Genomic DNA, 22,760 nt, shown 5'->3' with positions numbered 1-22,760 from the left:
GTTCAGATGTCTGGGCTCTCCTTGAACCCCTTCTCCTGTCTTTAAGAGTAAATAAGGTCGGGGGACTAGGCGATGGCTATCAAGTCTGCAGTTAAGCAGATGCTAGGCCAGAGCCTTCCATCTGCATCACAGATGTATCTCATGATTGATGGGCATTTTTAGACCGTAAACAGGCTTGGACTGAGTCCCGCTTCTCTGTGGACAAAGGACATCACTTTGAACCTGCTATTTAGCCTAAAAATCAACTTCTTCATATGAAAGGTGGACATGACCCAGGAAACACAGCAAGTGCTCAATAGGCACCATGGAGTTGTTATCACGGAGGCAAGAAAAAGCACCAAGACTGAGCAGAGCTGTCTGGTTCTCACTCCCAAGCTCCCACACGGTCTGTCTTCTCATTCGCGAGCTTCAGTCTCTCACAGAGTTGATTTCCTCAATAATTCCAGATCTGTATTATTCCTGTTAAATATTTAATGCCCATGAGTGAGATTTAAATAACAATAAAATGGATACTAATATCCATCACTCTGCTTAAGAAATAGGACCTGGGGACTGACTGGGAGAGGCTCAGTTGGTAAAATGTTTGTTGTGGAGGCCGAGGGCCTGAGTTCTGATGGCACACACTGGCCATCCTAGCTCTGAGGAAACAGACAGGGAGAAGGGATCCTGGGGCTCCGTGGCCAACCAGCCAAGCCTAACTGCTGAGCTCCATGTCTTAGTGAGGGACCTTGTCTCAAAAAGCAAGGTGGACAGTGCCTGAGTCACCTGAATTTTCTTTATTCCCTTCATTGATTTTATCATATATGCATGTATTCTCAATAATTTTGTTATGTCTAACCTTAATAGAAATACAACCATACATTAGTCTCTTATTTTTAATATAGTTTAATTAAAATATAATTGTGCCATTTCCTCCTCCCCTTTCCTCCCTCTAACCCTTCCTATTTTCCTCCTGTCTTCCTCTCAAATTTATGGCCTCTGTTTCTTTGATCATTGCATATATAGTGTATATGCACAATTATATAAATAGTACTTGCTGAGTTTGTTTTTGTTATTTGTGTATATTGTACCCAGAGTCCCCCAAAGGCCATCAAGAGACCAAATCCAATGCAAAAGCAGAGTCTTTTTATTGTTGTGAGTTAACTCAGGTCTCTCCTTCTGACAAAGCAGCATAGCAGGAGAGACCCCACATAGCAATGGGGCAGGGTTTTTATAGGGGGCAAAGCAAGGGGCGATCTTGGGATCTACAGACTACGTAGGAACAGACTAGGGATTGGTTTATGCAAGTGGCAATCATCTGAACAAGTGCCAGGCTTTGTCCTTGAGCTTCTGAGGAGGCTGGCTGGCCTAGCACATACTGACTGTGGGGGCTGGCTCAGTGGCCCAGGCTTGATGTGCCCTATCTCCTTGTCCCTGCTGGCAGGGGTATCAGTGATTAATTGCTTTTTGTTCACGGCCCTCTCAGAAACTGCTTGCTCAATCTCAGGAAACTGAAATTGAGGCCTAATCTCTGAGAGAAAACTGAAGAGCCTGTTATGGTGTCTGCCTGGTCCTTTCAGTGTTTAATTGTGTTTTTGTATTGTGTGTAAATGATTTCAGAACTGACTACTTTGTATTGGATGCCCAGTAAGGGGGCTCATCCTTAGAAGAGGTTAATTTTCCATGTCTCAGATGTCATTAGTCACCTATAATTCTTTGCCATGAGAGCTTCTGCTTCTGCATTTAGAATGTCTACTGATATTCCCACTGTGTGGTCTTGTTTAGGCAGTCATTTCTAGGAGACATTAACTTCATTTTATAGTTAACATTTACTTATAGGTGTGCTCACATTCTCTGCTGCTCACATGTGGAGGTCAGGGGCGATTCGCAGGAGTGGGCTTTTTCTACCATGTGGGAACTGGAGACTAAACACAAGCCTTTGCCCCCTGAACCATCCTGAAGGTCTGTATCGCCATTTCTTCAGTTTGTTTTTATTGCATAAATTATTATTTTTTTAACTGTGGCTGGAGAGATGGCTCAGTAGTTAAGAGAATTGGCTGCTCTTCCAGACAACCTGGGTTTGAGTCCTAGCACCCACATGGAGGTTCACAAAGTCTGTAACTGCAGTTCCAGGGAATCCAGTGCTTTCTGTCCCCAACCCCACTCCACCAAGTATGCAGGTCAGGTGCACAGACATACATGCAGACAAAGCACTAATGTTAGCGAAGTCCATGAGAGTCTGTTTAAGGGGTGTCAGGGATTGATTAGGATAAGAAACGGGGAAATACGCTCACAAATACAGGACATGGTAAATCCAGTTGCAGGGTCCTTGGAAAGCTGGGGACTGATCACATGATGCTTCATACCACCTGACTTGGTCTTCACCACCCAAGAGAGCTCACCCCCCCCCCATTTCCCTTCCCTTTAAAGAGATCACATAGGCAGACAAGAAGCACAGCCTCTGTCGGGCCAGGTAGCTCATTGGTGGAGTGACTACCTGCTACAGCACCAATAGACATAAAATGATAACAAAATATTTTTAAAGAGAAAAAATACTGCTTTTTGCTATTTATCCACAGTTGTAGCACTGGAGTTCACCAGTTTCCACCATGAAATAGTATTCATTTATGTGAATATGGCACCGTTCATTCATTATTCTCCTGCTGATGGACAACTGGGCCATTTCCAGAACTGGCTTTCGTTCTTCTTCCTGTTAGACACACCCCTGCAAGCTAGTGTTCAGTGGGGCAGGACTTGTACAGCATGCACAAGGCCTCGAAGGAGGGGAGCTGTACCACTTCACTGAACATCCGTGCATGTGACCGTGCTGCATCACTTCGAAATGGCTTACAAACCTACGATCTGTGCTGTCAAAAATATGTACACCACCAAAGTTACTAGATAATGCCAAACTGTCTCCAAAGTAATTGTGCCTTATGCTTCTCTCAGTGGTGTATATGAATCACAATTTTTAAAAAAGCTGTCGCTGGGCATTTGTCATGTTAATGTAGTGATTCAGTCATCTCTGCCTGCTGTCATAGACTGGGCCTGTGCCGTGTGGTTTCACTCCACTAACAAATAAGCAGCTAAGATTTGGTATCATCGGTTTTCAGCACTTCTGGGCAAGTGTTGACAGTTGTAAAGCCATTGTGGCAGGCTCGGAATGTTGGGCTGTGACCCTCCACAGACAACATACCAAATGGGGCAGAATGTCCAGCCTGGAAAAGCGATTCTCATTTTCAGCGTGTCAGACTTAACACAGTAAAAAGAAGAAAGACAAGCGGCTGTAAAAAGAAAAAGCAGAAGTGTAACTCTTGCCCCTGTCTCCTTCTCTGGGGAAACAAGAAGCTGCCAGGCCAGGTGCTGAGCAGAGTTGGTGGAGAGGAAAGTCGGGGGGCCAATGGGGAGCATTTTACAATAACTCAGAAGGGACAAGAGGCTGCTATCATCCCACTGGCCAGACCCTCCTGACCTTTGATGACGCCCTACATGTTTTCCTCATGTTTCTTTCCACTGAGAACTGTGGGAGAGGAGAGGCAGGGAACTAGATCTCCTTCAGGATAAACTGTGTGAAAACCCCAGCAGCCTGATTAGGGAAAGCCAACAGCTACAGGAATTTTTCTCATGACGAGCTACTCTCGAGCAGAAGGACCCCACCCATCATCAGCTCTGAAGCGTCAGCTCTTGAATATCCTGAGGAATGGGAAAGTCAGGTATAATGCTTGAATGTGAACAATCAAGGCACCCAGAGGAGAGAAGAATTTCTGTTTGAACAGAGAACCCAGGAGGGAAGAATCCGTTCTTGCTCTCCATCCCTTGTCCTCCTCCCTCTGTCTGCCCCCCTCCCCCTCTCTTCAGTCAGAACTTGGGGCTATAACAGGAGAGACAACTGAAAGCTCTCTACTTTGTCCCCTGTGCATTCTTTAGACCCAGGGTGAGGGTTCTTGGATTATGTAAGGAACACAACCTCCCTCCCTCACAAAGGTGATCAGGACATACCCGGTGGCAGGAGCAGGGGTAGGGTGCCCAGGTACAACAGGAAGAAAAAGCACTCTCTCTCATCTGCTCACCCTTGATCCTAGACTGCCTTCTGCTTTTTAACCACTGATAAATTGGAAGCCTGCAGGGAAGGCAGAGGAATTGTGTGTGTGTGTGTGTGTGTGTGTGTGTGTGTGTGTGTGTGTGTAGGGGGGATGAGTCTTGAGGAGGGCAGCAGAGCTGTCTGGAGGGGGTCACTGTGGGATATCACTGTCCTTGGGGTACCCCCACATCTGACATGTCACTTGGGTCTGATGAGAGGAAGAAGTGAGCAGTGTCCAAAGTCAGGAGGGGATGAAGACAGGGAGTGGAGTTAGGAAGCATCTGCCTGATGTCATGTGTTGGGAAATTGCTGGGCTTATTTTCAGCTGATTTGAGGTGTATCCTAGTTTTATTTGAAAGCATTAAGCTTTCAGCAAGGCAACTCCTGCCTCTACACAGTATATAATGGAGATAATTTCTTCTTCCTGGAGTCACCTATCTCTCTACTCCTCAGTGACATTGACCTTACACAAACAATTACCCATCACATTTTAAATACAGCTTGAGAAGAAGAGACCCCGTCTCTCTGAGTAAATGACCACTGCCATGACTTGCTAACCAGATATATGAAGAAGGAGCACCATGAACAGTCCACTTCATATCTTAGTTCTCTGAGCAGAAGAGGCTAATCCATAGTTTCATGCAAATGAGCAGAAAGCCCCCAAGAGTCATCCAGATGTAATGACTATTCAGCTTTTCCTTGTACCTGGGAAGTTGCAGATGACACTGGCCATCTGCTGAAAACAGGGACTACCTAAGATTTGGGATAACCAGGAAGTAGTGCCCAGCCAGAAGCTTATTCCAACCTGGCAACAAACCTGGTCATAAAAGAGCCGCTGGAAAGGATTTGCATGCCCAATAAGGTTTTGCTACTGAAGTTTACACAACGCACAGGAATCAGCCAAGCTGGCTGACTCCCCAGATCACATGATCTCATAGAAACATGAAACCTGACGATGCGCTCCAGCGAGTTTTACTTCCCTTGTGCAGGGGTGTTTGCCAGCAGCCTGTGGTTACTCTCAGAAGTCAGCTCCAGTGGCTTGAGCCCCTGAGCCCAAAGCCTTACCATGCTGCTCCCTAGGAAGGTCAGGAGCTACTGACATCCCCCTGGGCAGCGACCCACATCTCCTCTCAAGAGAAATGGACAAGCTGAATAAGATAACTGTCCCTGCCAGCCAGAAGCTGAGGTAAGTTTCCCTGCGGATCCTTATCCCCGCTCCTTCCCCACTAGCTAGTGTCCCTACTATTTTCAGAGGTGCTAATACTCTAGAACACTCTGCCAGTTCCAAGGAAGTGATTGGCAATGGCTGAGAGGAAGCAGACAGGGTTTTTTTAAGAAATGTGTAGGAGCAAGTGGACTTACTCTGGCTAGGTTTTGCCAGTGACAGGATAAAGGTGAAACTCTGGGAAGGCAAGAAGATAGAAAATTCTGTGGGCCACATGCTACCAATGGCCAGCTTTCTGAGTCTGAATAGGACACACTGCTGAGGAAGGGCTTGTCCAGACAGAGTCTGCACCCACTGCATGGGGAACATCTGTGGTCATTGCCGGCTATTATCTCTTTTGATTTTGTGAGTGTTCATCACAAGTTTACTGGGGGGAACTATATGTCTTCCCAATGCTTTCATGAAAGTACAATAATTATCAGTTTTGAAAACTGCATAGGGGCCAGTCAGCTGGCTCATTGGAAAAAGTGTTTACTGTGCGAGCCGAGCGACCTGGTGACCTAAGTTCCATCCCCACAACCCAGATAAAAGGAGAGAGCGCCAACGCCACAAAGCTGTCCTCTGAGTTCACATTCACTGCATGGCACATGTATGCCCTGACACATCATGCCCACACACATACTACACATGTACACACATGCGTAATAATAATAATAACAATAATAATTTTAAAAACAGCTTTAGCAAATTAAAAAAAATATACTAGGAAAGAATAAACCAGCAGTGGACTAAGGCATAAGTGAAGTGACTATGAATATATGACTTCCCAAATTTTGAGTTTGAAGATCTTTTTGTCTCACTGTAGTGGTGCCAAATGGCTTTCAGAGACTGGAACTTTTAAATATTTAGGGATGTGTTATATTCCAGCTGCAGATTGGAACTTTGGACTTTCATGGGGTCATACTTAGGAGCTAGAGAACTGGAGATTTTGAGATAAAGTTGAAAAGACATGAACCTGGAGCTGGGAGAGGGACAGCCTTTCACAGTCAGCCTACAGGTCTTCTAACCCTGGGGGTGTGGTAAGAAGCTGACTGGGACGCACCAAGGGGACTAGGATGGCCGGCAGCACCAGCTGGTCAGCCATTTCTAGAGCATGCCCAGGAAAGCCACAGAGTCCTTAACATGGATGGATGTCAGAAGGTCCCACAGGCACCCTAGGTCTTTAACTTCGCATCTCACGGGGAAGAGACAGAACAGTGGAAGTAATAAGGGGCCACAAAGTAGAGAAGAGGATCAGAGTAGCAGAGACATTTTCATGAAGAAGCCATTTCAAGAATTAGGCTTTGAGCGGCAGCTCAGACAAAATAGATGGAGAACTGGGGAAAATAGTTACATCATGCTGAGGAGGAAATACAGAAGCTGATGTGAGTGCAGTCTCAAACGCTGGTGAGGAGAGTTCTGCCCAGCAGAGGCTGCAGCGTGGAAGGTATTGGATGAGAGGGCCCTGGGGAGCTGGTCCTGTCTGGTGGGGCCAGCTGGAAAAGTGAGTGAGGGGGTCTAATCGTGCAGAGTTGGGTAGTAGTGCTATCAGAGAGTGAGCAGGACAGATTGGATAGAGGCAGCTGGAGGCACAGATCCTGGGGTGCTGGGAAGGTAAGGAACCCAGGCATTTAGAGCTAAAGGCACAGCAGCAAGAAGAGAGGTATCAGGGAGATCAGGTGTGGCAGGGAACCGGCAAGGCCTCAGTGTCAGGGCTGGTGTGAACAGAGGTCCCAAAGGTCCCTAATCTAAAGCCGTCCAAAGCCTCAGATCCTGCTTCAGGGAACCCAGATGGAAATCGAAATAAAGAGAGCAATAGAATTTAATCGCTTTATGACCCCTCCCACCCCCACCCCACCCCCTGGAAAAAGTCCAGTTTAATCATGCAGTAGGTGATGGGTATTACGTAATTATATTATAGGCTCAAAGACCAAAATTATACTTCAGATAATCACATGCTACACTCATCTACTTAGAGCAAAGCAACATTTTCCCCACTTGGTTACTAAATTGTCTGCACAGAATCAGCCTGGTTTTAACGGAATGTGCACCGTCGACATGGAAATTCCACTCATGGAAATTTGCAAAGAAATGAACTATAAACAAAGCAACTCAAAACACCACCTGAAATGTTTTCTGTAAATATGTGTCATGGTGAGAAGTTGGCAGATGAAATACTTGCTCCCTCTGCTTTGTGTACCCTCCCTGGCTGATCAACAGCAATTCAGAAAGTTGCCTAGCCAGTTATTTGGCACTAGATAGCAATGGGAATGGAGAGTGATGCTCAGATTTCTTCAGTTCTATCAAAGCCTATAGAGGAATTTGCTTGAAGTAAAGCAAAGCAAAAAGCAAGGACACAACAAAACCATGCAGTGAGTGTTTGTGAAAGGGGTTCAGTGGGGTGACCGGGATCCAGGGGTGCATGGCCTGGTCTGGAAAGAGACTGGGGGCAGAAGGGATGACTAGGAAAAGACTAAGGCAGAGTGAACCAAAGAAAGGAGGACAGGCAGAATTGGGGGCTGGGAGGGGGGTAAGGATCCTCAACATGAAGGATGAAAGGCTCCTAAGGCACCATTGGGGTAGACACTGAGAGATTTTCAGTGCGCCAGAACTGAGGCTGGTGACGCAGCCAAGTGTGTGTGTATGTATACATCTCTTGGTTAAGAGAAGTTCCCAGATTTTCAGTATCTTATACTTGGTTCTTAGCCGTGATTTCCCTTTGAGTTTTATAAGGTAGTGACATCATCATCAACTCGACTGAGACCTGGGTTCTCAATTCTTCCACAGCAAACATCCCTGGGACCAAACAAGTACCATGTTACTAGGTGAGCATTCGGGACCGTACAATCCCAAAGAGCTTAGGCAGCCATTCTTTCCAGGGTACTGTAACTAACTTGAAAATGAAGTTTTGCATTTTTAACAACTTCCCCACTGTAACACACATGAACACATATCTATTCGCTTGTATAAGTAGAGAAAATCTCTGACATAAGGCTGCTCAGATCATGCTTCCTCAATCTTTACCTTAATGGTGAGAGGATATAGCATTGTTTTTGGTCAGACAAGCCAAGGTTTTTGTGATATCAGGCAAGTTTAATTGAAGAAATTCAGCTGTAAGGCAAAGATTATAATAACAGTGCCAAATGCCATAGGGCTATTGTGAGAATTAAATAAATTGTCCTATGCAGCACCTGACATCAGGATCCTGGCATACCGTAATTACTGAGTTTAAAAGACAGTAGTTATTAATGTTGCTACCATGTTCATTCTTATTCATTCTGTAGCTTGCAATTGATTCTCTGGACATAAGCAGAGGACTTCATACTGAGCCCCAGTGTATTTCCTGTTAGTTTCATTTCTTCTTTCTGTTTTGGCCGTTTTCTCTATTGAGTCTAAAATCTGTGGCATTTAGATTTGCATGGATTGTAGACTTGTCATACATGTCTCTCAGGCCTCATCTAAGTGCCAGTTAAACTATTCAGGACAGAAGGCTCTGTCACGGATGTCCAGGCCTTGCTGGCTAAAGGACTTACTTGAGATTTTCTCTGACAGACTCCAGGACACACCTCTCTCTTCCTATCCTAAAAACTTCCATTGGAGTTTCCAGTTTCTGGACTCTTCACCTTAAATTCTTTAAAAATCAACTCAGCTTTCCTGTACCCTTCTGCCCTCCCTTCCTCTCAGGCCCTCCCTGTTTCTGTCAATGGTTTCATGATCAGCCCTAATTCTGACTCACCCTCCCTGCCTACTCACCTGCCACACCCTCTGTCTTCCTTTATTTCATTTCTATCTATGTTCTTTTCTTCCACACCATCCGAGGTAGGTCCTCATCTTCCCATGTCTCCTACATTCTGCTGATCTGCACTCATCCACAAAATGAGTGATTTGGTCTAAACAACTCCCAAAGTCCTTCTTAGCCCTGAGCTTTGTGTAAGCATGGAAGGCCAATTCTAGCATGTGTTTTTATATATTTTCTAAGCACCTGGCTCTTAGAAATACTTCTAATGTATTCAGAAGGATGATGGAGCTGACTCCAAAAGGCTGGTTCCAACTGCCAGTTACCATCCTTGGGTGCCAAAGAAGTGGGGTACTATGTTCCAAGGGTAAAAACAAAAGGCTAACGAGATGTAGGGGTGATAACGCACACCTGTTATCCATCTTTTAAGATCTTCTTAGTCACATATGCAAATCTCCAGTGTTTGTGAGACACAGGTTTGTAGTGATCCTCCCTCAGCAGGGTGGCATCTCTGAGTTATCTTCCTCATGGGCACCCATTAGGTTATTCCTGATTTTGAGAGTACAGTCTTTTTTCTTTTTCTTTCTTTCTTTCTTTCTTTCTTCCTTCCTTCCTTCCTTCCTTCCTTCCTTCCTTCCTTCCTTTCTTTCTTTCTTTCTTTCTTTCTGGTTTTTTTGAGACAGGGTTTCTTTTTGTAGTTTTGGTGCTTGTTCTGGTTCTGGCTCTGTAGACCAGGCTGGCCTTGAATTCACAGAGATCTGCCTGGCTCTGCCTCCCTAGTGCTGAGATTAAAGGCGTGCACCACCACCGCCTGGCTCAATCTTTTTTCTTTTAGGAGTTTTACCTGGTACTATTATAAATCAATTCTGTATTTTCCATCCCCCCACCCTATAAAATGACTTTGTTTTTGGTCTTATCAAGGTCTCAAGAATTGGTTGATCTGATTTTATGTGAAGGATCCAGGCTTACTGCTTATTAAGTGGGGTGTTCAAGACTGGTGGCTGATCCAAGATCCTGCCTCTGAACTCAGGGAGCTTCCAGGCTCCTGCCCTCTGCAAACAGAGCCTCACCAATGGAACCTTTAAGTCTGCTCTACTAAGACTCTGACTGGAGTTCACGGATACCACAGTGCCTCTCTCAGACACCCGTGTCTCTGGCCTTCTGACTATACCTCAGTGACTCCTCCTCATTTTTGTGTTTTCCCCCCCTTTCAGTCTGACAAAATACACATAACAAAGTTTGCCATCTGAACCATCTTTACATGTACAGTTCAGGAGCATTGGATGCATTCATAACCTTGTGCAACCACCATCACCATCCATCCCTAAGACTCTTCCATTTTGCAAAACTGGAACCCTGTGCTCATTACACAGTAGGTTCCCACTACCCTCCCAGCACCTGGAAATCAGTCTTTGTACTTTATGACTCCTCTAGGAACCTCATGTAACTGGATCCACACCATAGTTGTCTGCTCGTGCCTGACTTACTTCATTTGGTTTCACCGTCATTTGTGGGGAAGTGGCACTTGGCTCCTTTAGGGGTGACCTTGCTTCTCTCTGTTTGCTGTGTTAGGTGTTGATGCCTAAAATCACTGGGATGGACTTAATTTTCTCATTCCACAGCCTTGCTGGGTTTCTGAGGACCCCAGGAACTTAGGACCTAGAGACCAAGTACACAGTTGGTAGAGGGTAAGAGAATGACAGCTATTACTCCAGAAATGTAGCCTGAGAGGGGTTGGAATTCCAGCCTTCCTCTCAAGGGTCCCTCTGAGAGAGAGAGAGAGAGAGAGAGAGAGAGAGAGAGAGAGAGAGAGAGAGAGAGAGAGAGAACACTTGAAATGTGACACTAGATGCTATTTTCTATGTCCCACGTGCCCTCTAAGCTCCCCAGCACCATTGTGAGGCAGCAGCCTCTGTGCTGGCTCATGTGGGGTCTCAGGAATGTCTGGCCACTAAGAAAACTTCTATTGGGGCACACCATGCCATCACTTGACCGTGTACCGAGCCTCTTTATTACTGGCATGTTCTTTTCTGTCCCCGGGCCTTCATCTGCCAGTGTATTGGCCACTTCTCCCATCATTGTGACAATGTACCCAATGGAACAACATACATGAGGAGAGGTTTATCTTTGTTCACAATGCACTCACGACCGGGAGGGCGTGGCCTGGTCAACAGCATTGGGAAGAAGTATCGTGGCTTGGTTACATCCTGGAAGACCAGGAAGCAGAGAGTTTGGTATAGAACCAAAAAGTGGATACTACCTTCGAGGTCAGCCCAGAGACACCTCTACTGACTAGTCCACAGTCCCAAAAGTTCCACAGCCTTCTAAGACATCATCCAACACATGAGCCTATGGAGACATTTGACATTGAAACCATGATAATGGGAGTAGGCTTGTCTTTCTTTCTCACTTCCTTCCTTCCCAAATCTTATGCCACAGCTGAGAGGCCTTTACTTCTCAAAGGCACCCTTCTGACCCACCCTGTTCTGTCTGTCTGACTTGTCTTTACCTCCTTTCCAAAACAGTACACTAGCAGCTACTCTGGCAGTCTTAGTTTTCGTTCTGGTAATTTCACAACTCTCCCATGACCCTGTTCCATGAAGCTTATCCAGGGACCCCAGACCTTCTTCAGATTCCACTCCTTCACACAATGCAGGCAGGGTACAGGCAGCCAGGCTACTAGGCTTCCTTGGGCATAGCCACATGCACTGAAGAGCTCACATATAGTTCAACACTCTGTTGTTGCAAGTCTTAGTAACTTCAATGAGAGGCCTTGCTGTTGCTTTACACTGAACACTGGAAATTCCACAGGGTGTGCTGGTCAAGGTGTCTGGGTTGCAGCATGCCTGCTTGCCTGTGGAGAGACATGGCACCAATGGAGATGCATTGAGGCCCATCTTTCCAGAACACAAGAGACATTTCTCAAGCCTCCTTAAGTCTCAAGTAGGACAATCGAGACCAGAAAGGCAAAGTCACCTGTGCAAGCTAGTGTCAATAAAGCCAACTGTCACACTCACACCTCCATGTTGCCTGTGGATGAGGGAAAGCAGGCCACACATCATCCCTTTTGCTCTCTCTCCCTGAGTCATTTATTGGCTAATAGAGCTTTCTAGTTTAGTAAGTGTTCTATACATATCCTGACAACTGTTTTTAAAAAGCTAAAAGGGAAGGGCTGGAGAGTTGGCTCAGTGGTTAAGAGCACTTGTTGTCATAAAGGATCAGGGTTCGATTCCCAGGACCCATATAGAGCCTCACCATCTCCTTAGGCGCCAGGAACGCATGTAGTACACAGACAGGCAGATGTACACACGGGCAAAACACCCATGCACATAAAATAATAAAAATAAAACTAAAAAAAATTAGAAGTTAAAAGGGAGCCTCCACGAAGCCCTGTAGACTCAGGTGTAACTTGGATTTCCCCTGACTCAGGTGTGAGCGGCACCACACTGGTGTGTTTTCATAGTGACTGGCCCAACAGTGGCTCCCACTGTCTGAGGGTGAGTTATAATTACAGAGAGAATAGCTGGCCTTAGCTGCAGACCAAGCAGCCATCGCCAGTGCGGTATAATTTAGGAGGCACCCTGGGAAAGTGTCTTTGCTGCACTAGAGAGAATTCACGTTGATTGGAATAGGCGGGCCCGGGTCTGGGTGCCTGCTCTGCACAAATGAGCTCAGTCTTGGAGAAGGGCACTCAATCCCTTCTACCTTGGCACTTTCATCTGGAAAACAGAAGTAATGCTATGTACTACTTATGTACACATATAGTAGGGGCATTGTATGTAAAACAAACAGTGGGAATATCCTCTTCCCCAAAAATACACCCTGGTCTCAACTTCCCTGACACACCAAATTGTGTCCTTAGAGAGCTCCACACAGGATGAAGTGTCTTGGGGTTCTGGTTCAGAATCACGTCACTAAGTACAGTAGTCATGGACCTGGCTGTTCCCTGACACCAGCAATAGTCAGGAGTCGTTGTTCTGACAGCTAGCTTGGACTCAAGGGCAGACGCTGTCCTCCTGCCTCTGGCACAGAGATCATTAAGTCAGCAAGAGTTATGAGTTGATGAATAGGACACTGTTCCCGATAAGGAGGTCAGAGGTGGAGACACACCCACCTGAACAGAGTTCCCCAGGTGGGAGGCGATGTCCATGGGTGTTAGAGCAAAGGATGGGGAACATAAGCTTAGACATAGAATGCCTTCCTGTATCCCCACACATCAACTTCTGGGTCGAGACCACTTTGGGTGTTGAACGGCCCTTTCATAGGAGACATGTAAGACCATCAGAAAACAAAGATTTTTACATTACAAGTCATAACAGTAGCAAAATTACAGTTATGCAGTAATAACCAAAATAATTTCGTGGTTGGGGGTCACCACAGCACGAGGAACTGTACTAAAGGGTCGCAGCATTAGGAAAGCTGAGAACCACTGTTCTAAACTATACCTGGAAGCCATACCTGTTAGTGTCAATCTGTAATCCTATGTACTCAAAAGGCTGAGGCAGAAGAGTTACAGGTTTGAGACCACACTGGGCAACTTAGAAAGACCCTGTTCCGAAATAAAGAATAAAGGGGGGGACTGGAGACATAGTTTAGTGATAGAGTCCTTGCCTAGCATGAACGAGGCCCTGGATTCCATCCCCACTACTGAAAACAAGAATTAAAAACAAAAACTGTGCTTGGTTCAGGTGTAAAAATATGCAGCAGGAGGAATGAGGGTTTTTTTTGTTCTTTGAGACAGGGTTCCTCTGGGTAGCTTTGGTGCCTGTCTGTCCTGGATCTCACTCTGTAGACCAGGCTGGCCTTGAACTCACAGAGATCCTCCTGGCTCTGCCTCCCAAGTGCTGGGATTAAAGGAGTGTGCCACCACTGCCCAGCTGGAATGAGTTTTTTTAAGGTCAAATACACCCACACACACACACACACACACACACACACACACACACACAGTACTGAACAAACCAGGAAATAAGAAATAACTTCATTTTTTTCGTGACAGACTCAAACATGAGAAATACACTTTCTTTTTAAAATTATTTTTCTTGTGTGCTTTGTCTCCATGTATGTCTATGCATCACGTGCATGCCTAGTGCCCAAAGAGGCCAGAAGAGGGTGTCAGATCCCTTGACACTAGAGCTACAGATAGTTACACGCATTACACTCATAGGTGCTGGGAATCAAAACTGGATCCTACAGAAGAATAGCCAGTGCTGTTAACCATGGAGTCATCTCTGCAGCCCTGGTAAATACATTTTCAAAGAAGAAGTGAAAAGCCAAGTGTGGTGCCACACACCTGTAACTCCAGCACTAGACAGGATGAGGCAGATAGAGAGTACAAGGTCATCATGACCTATAGTCAATTCCAAGCCAGCTTGGGCTATATGAGGTCTTGTGTCAACAAAACAAAACAAACCAAAACAAAACAACCAAAATACAGTGAAGAAAAGACAATGGAAAGTGGAATGCTAAAGTCTTAGAAAGCTAAATTCTATATATATATGTGATTTGTAAAGGTTTTATTTTTTATTAATTGTACCAGGCTTTTTCTTTTGGACCACCAACCAGCTCCCAAATCATGACACAAGACTTCTTATTGGTTATGAATGCTCAGTCTTATCTTAGCTCTTATTTTAATCTGTTTCTTTTTAATCTACTTTTTGCCTTGGGGCTTTTCACCTTTTCTCTTTCTGTATATCTTACTTTCCTGCTGTCTTTATGTCTATCTGTCTGGAGGTTGCCTGGCTTCTGGCCCTGGGTGTGTCCCTCTTTTTCTTCTTGTTCTCTTCTTTTTTTTCCCCTCAAGCCTAGATTTCTTCTCCTATTTATTCTCTCTGCCCACCAACCCTGCCTATCGCCTCTCTGCCTAGCTACTGGCCCTTCAGCTTTTTATTAGACCAATCAGGTGCTGTAGGCAGGCGAGGTGAAACAGCAACACATCTTTACATAATTAAACAAATGCAGCATAAACAAATGTAACTTATCTTTGCTTAGCTAAAATAATATTCCACAACAATTAATTAATTAATTAATTAATTAATTATTTTCTCTTAAGCGTGTACATATTCACATTCAAAGATCTCACTGTTGCCATGCCAACCCCAGATGGCTAGGGCTGTGTGTCTAGTGCTGTACTTTTGGGTGGATGTTGTTGCTTGTAAAATGATAATAGTCTCTCTCTCTTCCTCTCCCTCCTTTTCCCCCTCTCCCTCCCCATCCCTCCTTACACACACACACACACACACACACACACACACACACACACACACACAAGCTATTCATTTAAAACTTCCAAAGTAAATTGAGGAAAAGAATGTTTTAAAACTGTTACTGACTGCTCTGTGTGTCTGGACGGTGGCAGTAGTTGTATGAGCTAGTGAGTTTACTAAATGTTACTATACACATGATGAAATTTGGACTGTGTATGTTTTGCTACAATCAAAACCTTGTTTGGGCTTGTGAGACAGCTCGGTGAGTAAAGGAGCTTGCCAAGCTGAGGTCCATCCCTGGACAACATGGTGGAAGGAGAGAACTGATTCCCAGAGTTGTTCTCTGATCTCCACATGGCACCATGGAACACATGCACATTAGTGTGTGTGCACGCACACACATAAGCAAGCAAACAAATAAATGAATGTAATTTTAAGAATTGATAATATAGATTATTTAAGGAGCCATGGTCATAGTTTTTTTCTTTGACCGATTGGATTTTACTTCAAGGTTTTTCTTTAAATGTATCCTTTTGTGTTGTGCTGTGTGTACCTACTTAAGCGTGTGTAATTGAGTGTGTGAGTGTTGTGCAAGTGTGCATGTGTGTGGAGGTGTGGTGGTATTGTGTTCCCCGAAATATTGTGTGTTCCCCAAAATAAACTTATCTGGGGTCAGAGAACAGGATGGCCACAATATTAAACATGAGGATAGGCAGTGGTAGCACACGCCTTTAATCCTAGCATTTCAGAGACAGAAATACCTCTGGATCTCTGAGTTCAAGGCCACATTAGAAACAGCCAGGCAGGTGACATATGCCTTTAATCCCAGAAATCCAGCCTTTAATCCCAGGGAGTGATGGCAGAAAGTAGAAAGATATATAAGGCGTGAAGACCAGAAACTAGAAGCATTTGGCTGGATAAGCCTTTGGGCTTTAAGCAGCAGTTCAGCTGAGAGCCATTGGGATGAGGACTCAGAAGCTTGCAGTCTGAGGAAACAAGACCAGCTGAGGAACTGGCGAGGTGAGGTAGCTGTGGCTTGTTCTACTTCTCTGATCTTCCAGCATTCACCCCAATACCTGGCCTCAGGTTTGATTTCATTAATAAGAACCTTTAAGATTCATGCTACATGGAGGCTAGAGACAGAGACCCATGTTTAGTGGCTTCTTCAATGCTCTCTACTCTCAGTTTGTGAGACAGATTTCTCAATAAACCTGGAGCTCAAAGATTCAGCTAGACTGGTTGGTTAGCAAACTCTGGATTTCTCCTGCCTCTGCCTCCCCAGTGCTGGGATTACAAGCACACCCACTGCACCTAGCTTTTTTACAGAGGTTCTGGGAGATTACACTCAGGTCCTCGAGCTTGTTTGTATAGCAATAACTTTAAGGAGTGGGTCTTCTCTGGAACCCTAAAGGAATTCTTGATACTCATTTCTAGATGCTTTTTAAGAATTGCAAGGTTTCTTTTCAAGCCTCCACCCCCAACCGCAAAACACGCGCAATGTTTCTCCTCATGCCTCTGGTTTTAACTCAGAGCCCAGAAAGAAAAGTCTAACTGAGTCAAGTGTTTGCAGGATACAGGAAAAACTATTCTTCAAAATCACTCTTTACTTTTAACAGTGTTTTGGGGGGCAGCTGCAGGAATGGGTAGCCAGACTGTGCAATGCCATGCAGTCACAGGCAAAATGCTCTTTCTCCAGTTGAGTCAATTAAATTTTGCTTATGTTAGCACACATTAGCCATTCACAATGGGTTTCATTATGAGATTTTCACATATGCACATGTAATATATAATGCATTTTGGTCATAAATTAGCATAAATATTTTTATAATTATATAAAACAATAGAGTTCATTCTGAGGTGTTCACAGGTGTATCTAATGTACCTTGATCACATGAGGGATGAATATCTCTCCTTCATTTCCCATTAAGTTAATTAAAAAAAAAAAAAGACACACTCAAATTCTTTAAGCATTTTCATTGCCTAGAAAAACATTTCCAGAATTTTCCGAAAGCAGGTTTGAATGACTTCTTGGCCACTTGCTTTTACAAAAAAAAAAAAAAAAAAAATCCTAGCTGCTTTGGCGTAGAAACCCTGTTGTTTGTTTGTTTATTTGTTTTGAGGTGGTGTTCTTTTGCTGGTAATGGAGAGGCTGGGCATACCAAACTTCATTAGACAGCACCTGGTAGAAACAGCGAGTACGTGAGAATTAAGTAGCATGTGTGCCTCACCAAGGGCCTACCTCTCTGTGGACACAGAAGCCTCCCCTAATTATTTGGTTTTCATAACCTGCCTTTTTTCAGGAGAACTTTTCTCTTTATCCCCTTCCACACAGCACAGGTGGTAAGAGCCAGAAGCAGTAGGGTCCTTGCATGCTCAGAGGACAGAAAAAGCTGTAGCTCTCTAGGCACCAAGAACTCCTAGCCACCGAAATCAGGATGAGGAAGGACCATGGCAATTTCTGTGGTCATATCAAGTGACAAATCTTCCAAGACCATTTGGAAGTCAGGATAGCATAGCTTTTTGGTCAGCACATCTGTCTCTCTGTGGACTGTCCCCAGCCAGTCTCCCCTTGACAGGGAAAATGGAACCAGGACTTTAAATAAGATAATGGATATTTCTAGGATCATCCCTGTTCTTGGTTGTACCAAATCCAGCTCAACTTCTGTCTGTTTATAACCCAGCTCAGCAGTGCAGACATGCCAACCACTAGCAGCAAATCTTTGCAGATGTCTACAGGAACATAGAGACAGGGTAGGATACTGGAAACAATTGTGATCTACTTTCCATGCTTAGTGGCTGTTAGCTGTGAGGTGTTGTGTCAGGTGTACATGGGCTCTATGTGCCAGACCCCTCAGGGCCTTTCTGCCTAGGCCATGGGCTAATGTCACTGCTTTTCTTCCAGACTGCTCAGGCACCACCAACACGTTCCAGACCTGGAGGCTCCATGACATCCCCTTCTGTTATCAAGCAAGCACCACCCTGTTTCCTTCCCCCACTGCCATCTGTCCCTTTGTCTTTTCTTTCTGCCCCTCCCTAAAGGCTGAAATGCCCTAAGAACTCATGCTTTCCATCAGTAAAATGTTTGACCTTGGAAGCCAATCACAGGGCAGGGATGGGGACACATGTCTTCAGTATGACTGCTGGGCAGGTAGGGGGACTGGGTGTCATCTCCAAAGACAGAAGGGAAGCTGGCCATAGAGGCCCGTGGCGAAAGTGTTCATCTTCCCAGAAGAGGGCCCAAGTTGAAATAAATCACCGTGCCATCCAGAAGGGCAAAGATCATGCACCTTGGTGTCACACCTTGTTTTGTATATTACCTCTTACCAGTGATAGGACTACAGGAGTTCCTCATTTTCTCAGGCCAAATGTTGTAATCTCTATAAATGGGGAACCACAACAGTATAAATATTCTCTCCCCTACTGTAGACATAAAAATTGTGAAGAAAGTTCTTGTCACAATTGAAAACGGGGCTACCCCAGGCATGGTTGTGGCCCATGAAATACCTGCTGTGTCATACACAGCAAGTGTCAAGGGTTACTTCTGTTCTGGTTCTTTCTCCATGGTTTGCTGCTGGGCTGGGGGTAGGCCAGTCTTTCAGAACTGTTTTTGTTGGGTCTGGGCTTCAGTCAGAGCTCTGAGCTGTGGCCCAGGAAGGAAGTGTCTATAGGACAGTCTATATCCCAGCAGGGGACCTGAGCCAGGCGGGAAAGAGCAGGGAGAGAGTTTGACCAAAAGAAACAAAGCAATCATTCCTTAAGCTAATCCTAGGGCTGGTTAGTTACCAGCACCTCCCTAGAGCCTGATTCTCTTCCTTGGTGCAAGATGAGGCTGACCCAGATTGTACTCAAGGTCTCTGTCACCTCTAACTGTCCATGACTTCACAGACAAAACAAGGAGCTTGGATTTCAAAGCTAGACCGTCTGAAACAGTACCATGCTCTTTCTGGGCCTCAGTGTTTGTATCTATAAAATAAGATGAGGGCACTCATTCAACCCTAGGAGGATACTCTGGCTATCCTGCCATGGCAAGAACTGTCAAAATGTCTTGCCAATTACACTACATTGTTTAGAAGGAAGCGACTTTGGCTGCTGAATTTGCAAACCTAAATATAACAGCGCTGATGCCCTAGGAAGGTCAAGCTGGAGGAAATGGGCATGAGGAAGCTGAGGCCAGACACGGAGTATGGAGGAAGGAGGCTAGCCATCTGAAGGGAAAGAGGCTAAACATCAAGGGGAGAGCGAGGATGGAGGCCATTGGAGGATGTCTGTGGCATGCAAATAACAGAACAGTCAGTAGTGCTCTGTTCTGGAGTAGTAGGTCTAGAGCCAGTGATATCACATTGAAGACAAGTTGTCCAGATGTATAGGACTCAGAGAATCCTTGTTTTTTCTCTACATCTTCACTCTGATTTTGTAGAGGCCAGAGGCACTGGGCAAGCCATGAAGTGGGGAGAGATCCCTGTTCTGCATTAGAGAGGGCAGTATTTGTATTCCATTTAACCCTGGATCCTAAATTTGGCTGGCTCCTTGAATTGTGGAATAAATAAGACAAAAACAGCAAATCATGACACCAAACTTTAAGTAATAGTCTGGAAAAAGAAGTAAATCAAGGTAAATAATATTTTGTGCAAAATTTTAAAAAGTATAAAAAAAGAATATGAAGAACTAAATATCAAAGATTTAAATGTGGGGCTGGGGAGATCACTTGCCAGTTAAAGAACCTGCATGTAAAAGTAAAGACCAGAGTTCAAATCTCCAGAACCCATGTAAATAGCCAATTACACTACATTGTTTAGAAGGGAGCAAGTGTGGTTGCTGAATTCGCAAACCTAAATATAACAACAGCACTGATGCCAGTTCCAGCCTTGGAAGGCAGCCTTAGGATCCCCAGAGCAAGCTAATTAGCAAAAGCAGCCATGTTGATGAGTTCTGACTTTGAGGGACCCTCCTGAGTGAATAAGGTGGAAGAGAGATGGAGGATGATTCCTTCCAACATGTGCACATGGATCACACATATGCATCACATAGAGAGAGGGGAAAAAGGAGGAGGAAAAGAAATTTTAAATGAAGACAGGACAGTGCTATTGTTAATGTCTTTTTGCCTCAGACTCCAAGACAGTACACTGAGCACAGCTTTATGCCAGAGATTGTGTGTGTGTGTGTGTGTGTGTGTGTGTGTGTGTGTGTGTGTGTGTGTATGTGTGTCAGACCCAAAACCTGGGGGCCTTGTGTTTCACATGCTCACCACTGAGCTGCCTCCAGTCTTTGTTTGCCCAGACATAGTCTCACTACCTGTCCCAGACTGGCCCAGAACTTCTGGTCCCAACCTCAGTCTCCCTAGGGTTGGGGTTATTGACTGCAAAGCCCCACTAGGTAGGCAGCAATGTCCTACCTGTCAGCCTCAATTCCAAGGAGGAAACCTCACAACATTCCTGTCTTCAGTATGTTCACTAGTGTGGGAGCAGGCTCAGCAGAGACAGGTCTCACTGAGCTTCCTGGCCACCAGTGTCCCTGGCCCACACTGTTTCCATTCTCCCCACTTAATCATGGCACACCCCAGGAACGGACCCTGAGCACTTCCTGCTGTCTGGGACTCAGTTCATCGTGAGCCAGTGGACCAAGGCTTTGACCCTGCCCTTAGCCCGTTAGCCTCACTTTGGACAGCATCCCTCTCACAGCAGCCTGTACTTGCTACTCTGAGCTTCCCACCAGGCCCCAAAGGTCCCAGATGGTAGACACTACCTCTAAGCCTTTGCACTTCCTGTTCCTCTCCCGTGTCTGGCATTTCCTGGTCTGTTCACATGACTGGTGATGACGACAAAACACCAGCAAGATCAAAGAGAACGCAGGGGCTTCAGGCCCAGAGATCCAAGGACACCAGGTTGCAAGCGCCATGCTTTTCCTTTTCTATGGCTTCCTGGAAGTTTAACTTTTCTAAATTAAATACGTATTATAATTCAATTCAGGAAGTAAAAAGTGGGCTGGGACTTATAGCTCTGTTAGCAAAGCACACTCCTAGCATGTGTGAGTCCCTGAGTTCAATCCCCAGCACTGAAAAGGGAAGTCCTATGAAGATGATCAGTAATACCTTGAAAAGGAATCTTGTAGTGGATAGCCATCCCAGCCTTGGCCTGGAAGTTCCAACCCCCATTGAGGCTTTGGTAATGGTCATGCCCACAAGGCGGGGCTGAGGGAGGAAGCTGAAGACCCAGGATGGAGAGGAGGTCTCTCTTGGTTCTGGGACCCTGGACACTGGAGGTAGACTGAGCAGAGTTCTCCAGAGAACACCGCCGGACTGCGCCATCCCTTTCCCAGACCCTGCAACCTACCCCTTCATTTGTAAGTTACCCCACAAAATAAACCTCCCTTTTAACTACGTGGAGTGGCCTTAATAATTTCACCAATAGAATCTGGAGTCAAAAATATTAAACCATGTAAACACTCAAAATGGGTTGGGGAGTGGGAGCTGTCCTAAAACAAAGGCCAGAACAGTGGGTAAATTTACTCGCTACCAAGCCTGTTCCTGGGACCCCAAAAGTGGAATGAGAGAACAGATATGTCAAAAATCCAATAGACCTACGGATGTTCGTACAAATACTTTTAATTTAAAATATAAGTTTAAAATAAAAGCAGTTTTAAGAAGCAGTGAAGAGACTGGAGATATGTGTGTGTATATATATATAGTTTTGTTTGTTTTTGTTTTTTTAAAGATTTACTTAATTGTTGTGCATATAGTGTTCTGCTAGCAAGTATGCCTGCAGGCCAGAAGAGGGCACCAGATCTCATTACAGACGGTTGTGAGCCACCATGTGGTTGCTGGGAATTGAACTCAGGACCTGGAAGAGCCAGTGCTCTCAACTTCTGAGCCATCTCTCCAGCTCTGAGACTGCGTATATTCTTACACACACAGAGACAGAGAAACAGCGAGAGACAGAGACAGGCAGAAACAAAGAGAGGACAACAGAAAATATTATTCCAAATTAATCTTAGAACCAAGTAGCTCGAGACCCCAGGCCACCCGTTTGTGTCAGTGCAGAGGTCCTAGGGGTGCCTGAAATGACAGGCTTCTCCAAGAGGTCAGGGTGCGCTCCAACAGTGACGAGCCAAGATGAAAACATCAAGCCAGGTTCAGTGGAAACTAGGGAGCTACTGCAAGCTCATGGGGAAGGGACTAGCAAGTAGAAGTTTGAGATTTAGAAACAGGAGCATTGAAGATCCTCACAGCACAGAATGGAGGGCCTCACAGCCTGGCACAGCATTTTCCAGGTAGGCAGCGGCAGGTTTGGGCACAGATCAGCTCCAGAGGCAGAGCTAGCCTTACAGCTCCTGCAGCATGAAGTGCAAGAACCGGATCCAGGGCTGAGACCCATGAAAGGGGAAAGGAGATATCTGCTCTTTGCAGGGTTTGCTCTCCTTTGAGACTCTGTTAATCCAAAGACCAGCCCACCAAGGGATGCTCTCTCATCTGGTTGCTTTGCATTTGATCTTTTCTGGAAAGAGAAGTGGGGGAAATGCCAAGATGCTGTGTCCCTCTTCACGGAAAGGAAGCAAGAT

The 22,760-nt window shown here is 45.3% G+C and overlaps 1 protein-coding gene across 1 annotated transcript in view; it reads left to right on the top strand.

Annotated features, from left to right (window-relative positions):
- The first annotated feature begins 5,029 nt into the window (after nucleotides 1-5,029).
- Nucleotides 5,030-22,760, top strand: part of Blnk (B cell linker) — a 71,151-nt gene continuing 53,420 nt past the window's right edge. The window contains exon 1 of the mRNA XM_036196457.1: nucleotides 5,030-5,246. Within this exon, the coding sequence (XP_036052350.1) occupies nucleotides 5,200-5,246 (47 nt within the window). The 5' untranslated portion in view covers nucleotides 5,030-5,199. The remainder of the gene's footprint in view (nucleotides 5,247-22,760) is intronic.

Source organism: Onychomys torridus, chromosome 1, assembly GCF_903995425.1.
Source record: "Onychomys torridus chromosome 1, mOncTor1.1, whole genome shotgun sequence".
NCBI lineage: Eukaryota > Metazoa > Chordata > Mammalia > Rodentia > Cricetidae > Onychomys > Onychomys torridus.
This window is presented reverse-complemented; position numbering and strand designations above follow the sequence as displayed.